Below are 11,387 nucleotides of genomic sequence, written 5' to 3'. Positions count from 1 at the left end.
ATCTGTATTTATGTGTGTATATATGTATATCATAATTACTATTTTTTACCTTTTTTCTATCTTAGTAAATAGTTTTATCTTAACCCACAAGTCCTGCTTTTTTTTTTCTTCTCTTTTTAATTCTCTCTCCCATCCCATGGGGAAGTGGAGGGAGTGAGCAAATGACTCTGTGGTGCTGAGCCACCTGCTGGGTTAAATCATAACAGTTATAACAAACAACATATTAGCAGCAGTTTGTATTGCTGCTTTTGAGTTGTGCTAAGTCACCTTATTACAGGCACAGAATTCATCTGTTTAAAGAAGGGAGACTTCAAGTCACTCTTTTTTGACCTGATATATTTCTACCTGTTAGACTGAAAGGATCCTTTCAAAGCCCACTAAGTCCCAAGGATTTCATTTTCTCAAGATTATGGCTACCCTGCCTCAATCAAGTAGGCACCCGTTGGTATCTTCCACAGTTAGTCAGCCTTATTTTCAAACAAACCAGTAGAACTGAACTTTAAATAGAATATCAAATATCTGGGAACATAACACTTTAGGGCAGCATATTTGTTCTGAGGTCAATATCCCTAGGAAATTCTCCACTCTAAGAAAAGAAGCTTTCCTCATGCACACTGACACAATGCAGCATGAGAAATATACCAAGAAGAAAGCACAGAAAATTTTCAAAAGCAACCAGTCGTTTTATGTATGATCTAATGAAGTGTAATAATGATTTTTAAGTGAAGTGTCTGAAGAATAGATAAAATACATATCTAAAAAGGTGAGTTCTATTGTGTAAGTAATAAAGTTACATTGATGTGTCACATCAGTCATCTTGTAGTTTGGTCACAATACCAAATGAGATACAAGTAGTTCATATACGTATACGTACAGATCAAATTAAAGTTTTAATTGTATTTGATGGCCCATGAAAACTTGTTTTGGTACTGCCCTAAACTGTAACACAGTTGTGCAAGAAAAATAATGATCTGCCATGCAAACCATGGATTAAAATGAGAGAAGACAAAGGAACCTACATTAGGAATGGAAAAAAAAAAAAAACAACAAAAACGAGAATACCAAGTGAACAAGGGTACTGTTTGAAGTGTCTAGCTTTGAGAGTAATTTTATGCAGTCACTGGTTTTAAGAATAAAGACCACTTTAGAAACATAAATCTTACTCACTAAACAACAGTTATTGCTTACCTATAGACATTTTTGTTCCTGAAACTCCTCTATCCTATGCAACAAATAGAGTTGAGAAAATACATTTCTACTTTTTATTTTGCAGACAGCTGAATTGCCACCGCCTAGCTTTTCGTAGTGCGAATATAGTATTGACCAGGTTCTAAACAACATTTAAGTGCAATTGTCTTTCACAACACAAATCAACCAGAACCTCCATCGTATAAGACTGTATCATGAGGAATGGGGTTGGGCAGAGAAAAGACAGTTGCTTTCTAGGGGAGTTTACTTTCATTAGTTGAATCGAACAGCAATGTTTACTTTTAGTCTATACATGGAATGCTGTACAGTTTAATTCCTTCTATGCTGATCCATTGTCCCCAGACAACCGAACAGCACCCAATCTAGACAGTGATATTTCCAAAACAGCTCTTCACCAATCCTATTCAGATATTTTTTTTCTGCTTCTGCTTTCCTATTCTTCAATACTGCCTGATTTTTGAAAGGTTTTTTTTTCCCCTTTAAAAAAATGGTAATCTTGTTCTAACTTTTCTCTCAACCCAAGGAGAAATTGAACATTTAAGCAGGACTTGCTGAAGTTGTGCTTTCTACATCTTATAAAATAGAAAGTCAAGCTAACATTTATATAATAATGAACAGAATCAACTATTGTACACTCAACTTCAAAAATACATTTTTCAAAACTTTGGAGATAATAGCTTAAAAGTGAAGATTTAATGCTAATAACACAGGAAATTGAATCCATTCACTTTTTTTTTTTTTTTTAAATCACAATAGTAAGCTAAGACTTCATATACTATTGTGCTGTTGAAACAACTGAAATTCACGTTTGAAGTTCCTGTTTGAAGAATTAAGGAGACTCATCAAAAAGATTATATGTTCCTTTCTTGGAATTTTTGATAACAAGTACAATCATAAATGAGATCTGTAAACAAGAAGTTCAAAGAACTGGCTATGGTTCTGACAATCCAGGTACTGAATTTGAGTTCCTAGACCTCAATCTGATATTTTTTATTTTACATATTATATAAGGCTAATTCTCAAAATGTAGAAAGTGATACTCTGAATTTCTTTCAGTTTCACATGCTTCTCTGTTGTAATTGAATATAATTAAAGAAAATGTATACAACAAAATATAAAGCACAGAAAAATCAGCACCACATACCATACTTACTCGAGAAAGATGTAGATGTAATAAGTTATACCAACGAGAGCATCTGCTTCTGACCCCTGAAAAACCAAAAGCAAAGAAGTTCAACTTTTCAGGAAAGATTGAAGACCAGTGCTGAAGAAGGACAGAGATGATGTACAATAATACATAAATGCTTTATTTTATTTTTTACTAATGCTTTGTTACTACTTTTTAAAAACATGTAATTTCAAAAATATTGTAATTAATTTAAAAAAATCTATATCTCCAAACACATTATAACAGATCTTTAATTGCTCTTATAAAATTGTATGATATCTATATATATATACACACACACACATTCATTTGGAAGTGCAGTGCTTAATATAGACACAATACTCGATTTCAGATCTTAACATGGAATAGAAGAAAAAATTTACTTGGTGCCTTCCACTGCTGTTTACAAATCTGCTAATTGCTTTTGCTCAAGAAATTAGACATAGTTAAAAACAGTCATGAGTCAGCTGCTCAATAATCCCCAACTGTTTTCTGTTGTAAACCTTCAGGAGAAAAGCATTTCTTCTTGCTTTCTTCAGACGCTGAACTCATTTTTCCAATATTCTGAAATTAAGCAAAGGCAGGCTTCCCTTTCCCCACTAGAAAATAACAACAACAACACACCATATCCATCCATTAACCAGATCCTACAGATAAATAAGCACTTCTCCTAATGATATTTGTTATTTACCAGGAAATATCTGAAATTTATGTATTTTGTCCTATTTAATATTCCCTCCTTTGTTATTAGTCTCAGCTCTGTATTTGATCTAGCAGCCAAATACTTTTTTTTTCCCTGCAGCAACCATGATCTTTTCCTTAATCTCCCTTGCCTTATCATTGTAGTTCTTGAGGGAAATACTAAGTACTTCCTAAAATATTATATTACCAGGCCTGATCTTTTTGTTTCACTTTCTTATGTGCATGTTTCTTGTGATTCACATCATTAAGGAGTTCATTATTAAACTGGTTGCTATTAAACCTCCTATTCTCTTCCATCTGAATACAGCTGTTCAATGCAATTCTTTTGATAAGCTGTAAAGCCTAAGAACCTTTCTACCTTTGATGCTTCCCATACCTACTAAGTAACAGCACTGGCACTTTCAGATTACATTTAAGTATTTCCCTCATATTTATTCTGCTGCTGCCTTACTACAAATTTATTATTTTAATTTTATAAATTTTTCCCCCCACATCATAAAACATGCAAATTAAAGGTTACTTTAAAATCTTTGCAATTCAAATCAACCAGCTAAGTCTTCTCCAAATCAGAGTACGAAGTTTATTACGAAATAGTTTACCTTGTTAAAGTGCAATTTTTATGTGGTCTTACATGCTTTAAATTGGGGTGATCATTAATCTCACATTCACACCCTGAAGTAAACATTTCTAAGTGAGAGTAAATCTCTGTTCCTTAAAAGGACATTTTTGTAGAGTTACTGTCACTAAAGAAGGCCTGCAATAGTCACAGTCAGAAAAAACAGGGCATGATTGGCAAACAGAATGAAGGCTAACAGAGTAGTGCTTAACAAGTGTGCATCCAGTATAAGAACCAAAGAAATAAATATTATTAAAATTCTTAATCAGAGGAAGGCTATTTTGGAAGTCATAGCTCTACATCATCTATTAAAGTACATTTTTGAATCCTTACAAGAATACACTATTTCATTAAAATTGCTAGCAAAACAGTTTGGAAAGCCAAATTCTCACTGTTAAAACTGAGGTCAGTCCTTCAAAAAGAAGAAACATCAAAAAATAAATTTAAAAAAAAAAATCAATATTTAGGTGTTTGCACAGGAAATTATGTACAAATAATATTAGAAACATGTTAGGTAAATGCTGCATAAATCACTAAAAGCTGAAAAAACACATTAGTAATTTAAAAGCAGTAACAAAAAGCTGAAAATGTCTAACAGTGTAACTGCCATGAATTTTAAACTTCATGACATCATAAAAAAACCCTACAGTTTTGGCTAAACAAAAGGAGATTAATATCAAAGTAGGCAGGTTTCTCATTTAAATAATTACATATAAATAACATATTTCAGTGAGAATTATTTTTTCTTCTACAACAAAGGGGTTGCTTTGCTAGAGGCACAACAGCACAGTATGGTAGCCTCTTTGGTTCTTTTTCAAATGAGGGAGTTTAAAAAAAAAATAGTGAGAAAAGTTTCACTTAGTGAAATAAACAATTAAAATTACATGAAGTCAATCAATTGAGCACGAACACACACACGCGCGCGCACACACACACACACAACCTTTTCTTTCAGATGGTATACAATTCTTCCTTGTAACTCTACAAATTAATCTAGTAGTCTTCAGAAGTACTTACAATATGTGGTAAACCGAAATACACATGGCCCCCAAGGTGAAAAGGGACTACAGGATCTATGAATCAATGGTTAACACACAGTCTTATCATGCAAATATTGTAAACATTTTCTTTAATTGGGACCTCAAACATTCTTTGGTGTAATAGACTCCTAGGGAATCTCTGACTACACATTTTATATCCAATTCACACAGTAAAGAAAAGGAATAAAAATTTTGCATTTAAGTATGCATCCCTTTAAAACACAGTATACATATATGGTCTCTGTTTAGAAATGGAACTGCTCTTTTAATAAAATGCTCCTGTCTATAGAAAGCAAATCTTAATTGTTGTGGCCAAAGATCCACTTCTGGAAGGGGTCTGATGGGTTGCAGGAAACCAAACTTGGATGCTCTCCATTTCCTGTAAGGCACATATGTAGTGCTGCACTGTACAGAGTTTGATCCTAAAGTGGGTAAGAAAGAAGAGGGGGAAAAAAAAAAAAAAGTAAACACTGAAAATGCTGTTTCCCTCCATACATCATTTTCTGCAAATTCATTGTTAGTAAAAAAAAAAAAAAAGAGTAGGTGCATGCTGTGCAGAAGGGGCCGGGAAACGAATAGTATGCAAGTGCTAACTTGTTTTGCTAGTAAAAAGAATTATTTTAAAAGATCTAAAAGATCTAAAATATTTGAATTGACTTCCAGTGCACATCCAGACATACACAATAAAACACATCAACTGTTTTTGTAAGTGACTCTACCAGTGAAATCATTAAGTTTTGAGTAGGTAACCAAAAAGCTATAATTATCTAAATTTTCTTCCCAAAAAGGAACTTACTCCTTTTTTGGCTTCAAGTTCTGTTTTCTTGGGTTTTCTCTTTTATTAAAAACCATAAATTTTATTCATCACTGATTAAATGCCCATATTAGACTGCATGTCTAAATACCTTTTGATGCTGCCATTGCTCTTCTCCAAAGGCAAAGATTTTCTGGCCTTTGTAGCTACATTCACGAAGCTGCACAGGTCCTTTAGAAGCATGCAGACAAAGCTCCTTCTGAATGTTATGACGAATTTCATGGTGTGCAGAATACTCAAAGTACTATTTAAATAATTTTTTTAGAAGTTTAGTAAATAAATATCAACAAGAGTATTAAATTAACTCTGACATTCCAATACACGAAAGAATAGATTTCTTTTGTTATTCAACAGTTTGAAACTACAGAATCATTTCTTTGAGTTTTAACAGACAGATCTTACAAGTGTTTCCAAAATTAAATGCCTTTTTTAATTCTGGTGCAATGGAATACACTGAATAGTACTTAAATGTAGAATTAGCAAATATATATTTAGTGCATGTACACAATGATGCAAGATTTCATTGCATGCACTTCCAGAAATCTTAACTAATGATACAAACATGATACAAAGGGAAGAGTAGAAATAGTTGCATGGATAAGTTTAATTTTGTCATTTAGTAACTTTTAAAAGTTTTATTCAATTTTCATCATTGCTACATTTTTATATATTCTCAGAGCAACCACAACCCGATTTTGTCATATGGACAGTACTGATTGCCATTAGTTAACTTTTGCTGCTCAAATTAAACAATAAATGCTAACAAAGGATTCTGTGAGGTTATCATTACAAAGAAAAGCGTAATGTAAGGACACACTGTGGATATGTTACTGTTATTTTCTGACAGAAGATTACTTTCAAGTCTCAGGTCTATGGCTATAGTTCAGGTCTAAATAGGCATTTAATTCTAACAGTTACAGACACGACTGTCCTTTTATACCTCATACCCTGAACATCCTGGTCTCTTTCTTTAACCAGCAGGCTTCCTATCACTATGTCTCATGACAACTGTTTCTTGGCTCCCTGTGTCAGCCTTTGCCATAGCCGTCCTTTGACATCCCATGCTCAGTTAGCACCCTGTTGCTTTTGTTGCTGTTGTTGTCCAATTAGCCAGCTTCCATCCTCCCTCCTTGCCTTGGGAATCAATGGGAGCAACACTGAGGAACAGATACCTCGCTCCTAAGTTCCTACGCCCAGCATCACTGCCTGAAACAGGTACTGATTGGTACCTGCTTAGCCATTTAGCTTCCAAACATAACAGTTTAATCTGTTCATCTAAGTAAAGCTCTTTTAATTTATCTTTGAATCTTAGGGGCTCTCTTTGAGCCCTGAAAATAGGACTGGGAAACTTATTCTAGGAATTAATTTATCTTAGACATTGAGATGGACATGTTATCACCTCTAGAATATGTTACAAATGAAAAAAATGTTACACAACTTTTGTACAACTCTGAAAACTATAGGTTCTCTCTTCCACTCCCCTCTCCTACCTCAAACATAGGTGGAAAGGAGAGGTAGCATGAAAAACTGCAGCCTGCACTGCTAAAGTCTGGTTAAGAGCATAAAGCAACTGAAGAGATAATTGTAATGTGAAGGATTAAGTAAGCAAATACCCACATCTCTTGTGTATTACTAGCACAACCTATATTAAAAGAACAAAAACTGTTACGGCATGGCAAAAGGAAAAACAAAGAACACACTTAAAAAGACAGTTTTAGTACAATCCAAGGTAAGTTAGAGAGAGGTGACAACAGAAGCATGCAGCGGGTCTTTTAATATAACATCTTGATACAGTATTAATACAGTATTAATGACTGTGACAATATTAATGACTATTTGAAAAGGACAGTATAATACCAGAACAGAATTTAAAAAGTTCAGTACTGTAAGAAGCTAACATAACAGGGTAGCAATTAAACTAGACAGTATTCCTTCTCCCACTAATATTGATTAGGAAAGCATCAACTGACTAGGGTCAAGTGTCTGAGTTTCCACAGTGCAATAAATGGATGGCTTTTACAAGTCAAGTTCATTCCCCAAATAACTATAAAACAGCACTGCACATTTCCAGGGGAGGGAGATGCTACTTTTTAAATATTATAGTGCCTGAAGAATTCAGTACTGGACATCAGTAAATGTCTGCAAGTCATACTGCAGGAGAAACAGGAGATCATTGCTCCCTCAAGCACTAAGCAACAAAGAAAGCTCCTCTTGGACAAATCCAGTCATGTAGTTTACTTGCACGAGCCAGTATAGAGTAGATCACTTTGACCTCACACTACGAGGCTGCAAGCATGACAGGAAAGATGGCTCAGGCCGGCCACTTGGTCTCCCACCACTGGCCAGATTCCCATCTTCCTTGACAGTGTGAGTCCTGCTGATAGAGACAGAAGCAATAGGAGGAAGCCTAAGGAAAAGAAGAGTTAAGAAGAAAACACAAGAAAGTAGTAAAGGTAGGCTGAGAAGATTTTGCACAGAAACAAGAGACCATGTGAAGTAGTACAATTATGTAAAAAATCTGAATCTATATGTTGAACATAGGATGTTAGATGTGGGACACAAGATGAAGAGCAGTGAAAAAAACCTGCCTTGAACAAATATATATACACACTATATATATACATATGAATTCTTAAAAACTATATAAAAAATGTAAATCTTGCATGCTAAATATGAGTCCATTCCATTACATCAAGTTAAAAGCTTTACTACGGTAAACAGTTGATCATAAAACCCAGATATTTTACCTGATTTCCTCCAAGTCCATGACAAGAATACATAATCAATGGTTTGCCACCATGGTTGTTTTCACCAACATCCAGACACATGTGGTTACCTATATTTTTTAGCTAAAGAAAATTTGTTATCAGCAAAAAAGAAATACAAAAGTTCAGTGAGGATGAGAAAAAAATAAACTGCCTCACTTGTGTAGAAACCTAACCTTTATCTTAACAATTAAAACTGTTAATTCATTTTTGCTTTCTACTATGCTCAAATTTTAAAATCTTGTTCCCACAGAAGTATTTTTTTCTTCCTAAAAGTCTATAAACTACGTACAGTTGTCTACAGCCATGCACTGTGAATTACTCAACTACCATTCTCCATGGTTACTGTCTTGTAATCTGGTGATTCAGATTACAATTTGAAAACATACACACAAAATATTCAAAACTAGAGAAAGGGGAAGTTTTATTTGTAAATACATGCTAAATATTCAGAATTGTTTAATACTTTGTTGGTTTTAGCGTTATGAAGTCTAAGAGGTTAACTGACAGAGGATATGTAATGATCTTTAAAATAAATAATGTTCATCATAAGCCTAATTCAGAGCAGTATACAATTGCCAGAGTACAGCCTTCCTTGTTAACATGAATTAAAAATTCTCTCAGACTTTTCACTATATAAAGCTAAATTTATTTTGACAATTCAGGAAAATTCACCACCTGCTTAGAACTTGCGTAGTACTTCTGTGTCAGTCACTATTAAGTCATGGGCAGAATGTTTATTATCAGGCTCTAAGATCCCTTAAGCAAAGCTACTGTCGCTTAAGAAGAATGTTTGCTTAAGTTTCATAATAACATCAGTAGAGCCATAAAATACTCAAATAGCAAGATACGCAGGAGAGACTCTTTATCAACCGTACTGATAGAAAACTCCACAGCAATTAACAATAGCTAAAATGTAAACAACTATGGTTAAAGTAGCATAAAGGATTAGCTAGTTTTTTGAATTCTAGAATGCTAAAGAAAAGAATTAAAATTAAACTCACATATCCAGAAAACAAAGGATTTAGGTCTGGAACATATACTTCTGGATAAACATTATTCAGATACCAGGTAAAATTTTTACACTGCAAACGCTGCCTTAAGTTGAGTCGTTTTGAGATGTCTCCAAATGTTTTCTGTTTCAGGAAGAGGAATTTATTGATATTATTAATATTCTTGTACATATAAATCTATAATATTCTGTTCTGTAGCATCAAAAAAGTAGGTCTTTTTTAAAAAGTACTGTGCTAGTACTTTTACTGCAACTTGTTTTTCGTAACACCACTGACATCCTGCCTGCAGCATCTCAGAGCACAAGAAAGAAAACAACATTGTGACATGCAAATCATAGAAGTACCCGTAGTTCATAGAGTGCTTTAACAGTGCTATAAAGTGACAACATAAAAACGACTAAAGACCATGCTGATCTCAGCCATAAAGCTAACTGGTGAATATATCTCACTAAAGAGAGTGCTTAAGTGGATTAGTTCAATAACTAGCATAATAGTCGGTATAACACAGTATCTCCCACACAAAATTTGTTGTATTTTTCTGCTAAACTTGCTTGGGAAATCTAATGCTATTACTGCTACAATATTCATATAAAGGGATAAAAAACATCATCTAAGAGAAAAGTGTAAGTTCCAGCTGGTAAATTACCAAAGTTCCAGACCATTTACAAAAACAACCTTCCCCACCAAAGCCTAAATTTAACTTAAGTTTCTAAATTGACAGAAATAGGATTGATATTCTTTTTTTTTTTTTGAAAGGGAAGGTTATAAGATTAATTAAACTGAACTGTCTGTATTTTCACTAAAATGTCTACACTTCAAACATACTTTGTCAATAAATAACTTTTTGCTCACCAAAATTTTCAATGCAGCAAGTGTGATTTCTAAAACCACCACCATCACCACCTACTTGTTTCACAATTTTTGCTGCCTCTGTGTTTCTTCGGTAAAAAATTTCTTTATATTCATCCATCCAGACTTCTGCAAGGCGGACTTGATTACGTGTGATTACTTGAGTACCTTTTGGGAAAGTATGGGGACTCTTGCTGCGAAAGACATGGCCAACAACAGAGCAAGGCATGATCTCCAACTGTCCACCACATTGCCATACCTAATAATAATATTTTTTGTATAAGTGCAATGAAGTTATGATTAAGGAGATGGAAGAAAAAAAAGTCAGCAACATTACTGTTCTCTTAAATAGAACAAAACAACATTACCAGCAAGAGAGTATATATCAGGAGCACTGTAGGTGAAATTCCTTATGAGGTAAACTCTGTAAGATGTACATTTCAGCTATCAACGTTAATGACATTTAAAAAAAAAAAATCACTTTAGTGAGCAAGTTTGTAGCTTATTTCATAGGGTATTAGTACTTAATTTGCCATATCCTAAATGGATGATTAAGCAGAGTAGTCAAGATACAATACTAATTTGTCCTCAAAGATCATGTAGACTGTTAGTGTAGAAACCAGTATTAAGTAAGTAGCTAAACTTACTCTGAAAGACATTTCTATATTTTCACCTCCCCATATTTCCATTTCATCATCATAGCTTCCAATGTGTTCAAAATACTTTTTTGATATTGAAAAGAGACCTCCAGCAAAAGTAGGTGTTCTGCAAAAAGAGAAGATTACTGTGGAAAAGAAGATTCAAACTATGTTTAAGGCAGGTTTTCAAAATATAGGTATAAAAACTCAGTATTACTGTTCTAGAATGTTTCTTAGCATTTATCAGTGCTCCACTCCATTAAAATATTTTCCTTGCACAGGTAATTAAATCTGCCCACATCGAGTCTCATTTCACAGTTTTATTTGTCACTCATTAGCAAACAGATTATCAGACAGTATCAGTAAAAATAACATATTTTCCCTGTATGGAGGGAAAGTTACTGCTCCTTTAGACCAGTAACATGTCTGAGGGCAAAGAATGCATTGTATTGCATGTTTTAAAATTCATAACCTGGGTCCTACAGAAGACAATACATAAAACATCTAAGATGCTAATACTTGTGACTATACTCAATATGAGTAATTAATTAATTTACAAACATTTTATGAAGA

General features: G+C 33.7%; 2 protein-coding genes across 4 annotated transcripts in view; both read right to left on the bottom strand.

The window, feature by feature from the left end:
- The window catches only part of LOC100546506 (sodium channel protein type 2 subunit alpha), a 276,701-nt gene that overhangs the window by 46,432 nt on the left and 218,882 nt on the right, over positions 1 to 11,387 (bottom strand). The gene's annotated exons all lie outside the window — the stretch shown is intronic.
- Positions 2,264 to 10,977, bottom strand: LOC100545172 (polypeptide N-acetylgalactosaminyltransferase 3). Of its 3 annotated transcripts, XM_019617150.2 has the most exons (6): positions 10,824 to 10,977; positions 10,235 to 10,435; positions 9,319 to 9,450; positions 8,297 to 8,398; positions 5,641 to 5,793; positions 2,264 to 2,418 (listed from the first exon to the last, which is right to left on the bottom strand). In XM_019617150.2, the coding sequence occupies exons 1-6, from the start codon at positions 10,863 to 10,865 to the stop codon at positions 2,359 to 2,361; spliced, it is 690 nt and encodes a 229-aa protein (XP_019472695.1). In that variant the 5' UTR covers positions 10,866 to 10,977; the 3' UTR covers positions 2,264 to 2,358. The 3 variants fall into 3 exon arrangements, with proteins under 3 accessions (XP_019472695.1, XP_010711987.1, XP_019472696.1); XM_010713685.2 differs by lacking the exons at positions 2,264 to 2,418; positions 10,824 to 10,977 and adding an exon at positions 2,426 to 5,157 and having other exon boundaries at positions 10,180 to 10,267; XM_019617151.2 differs by lacking the exons at positions 2,264 to 2,418; positions 5,641 to 5,793 and adding an exon at positions 5,829 to 7,956.

This window comes from Meleagris gallopavo, chromosome 7 (genome assembly GCF_000146605.3).
Source record: "Meleagris gallopavo isolate NT-WF06-2002-E0010 breed Aviagen turkey brand Nicholas breeding stock chromosome 7, Turkey_5.1, whole genome shotgun sequence".
Lineage (NCBI taxonomy): Eukaryota > Metazoa > Chordata > Aves > Galliformes > Phasianidae > Meleagris > Meleagris gallopavo.
The sequence above is the reverse complement of the archived record's forward strand: the minus strand, read 5'-3'. Positions and strand labels throughout refer to the sequence as shown.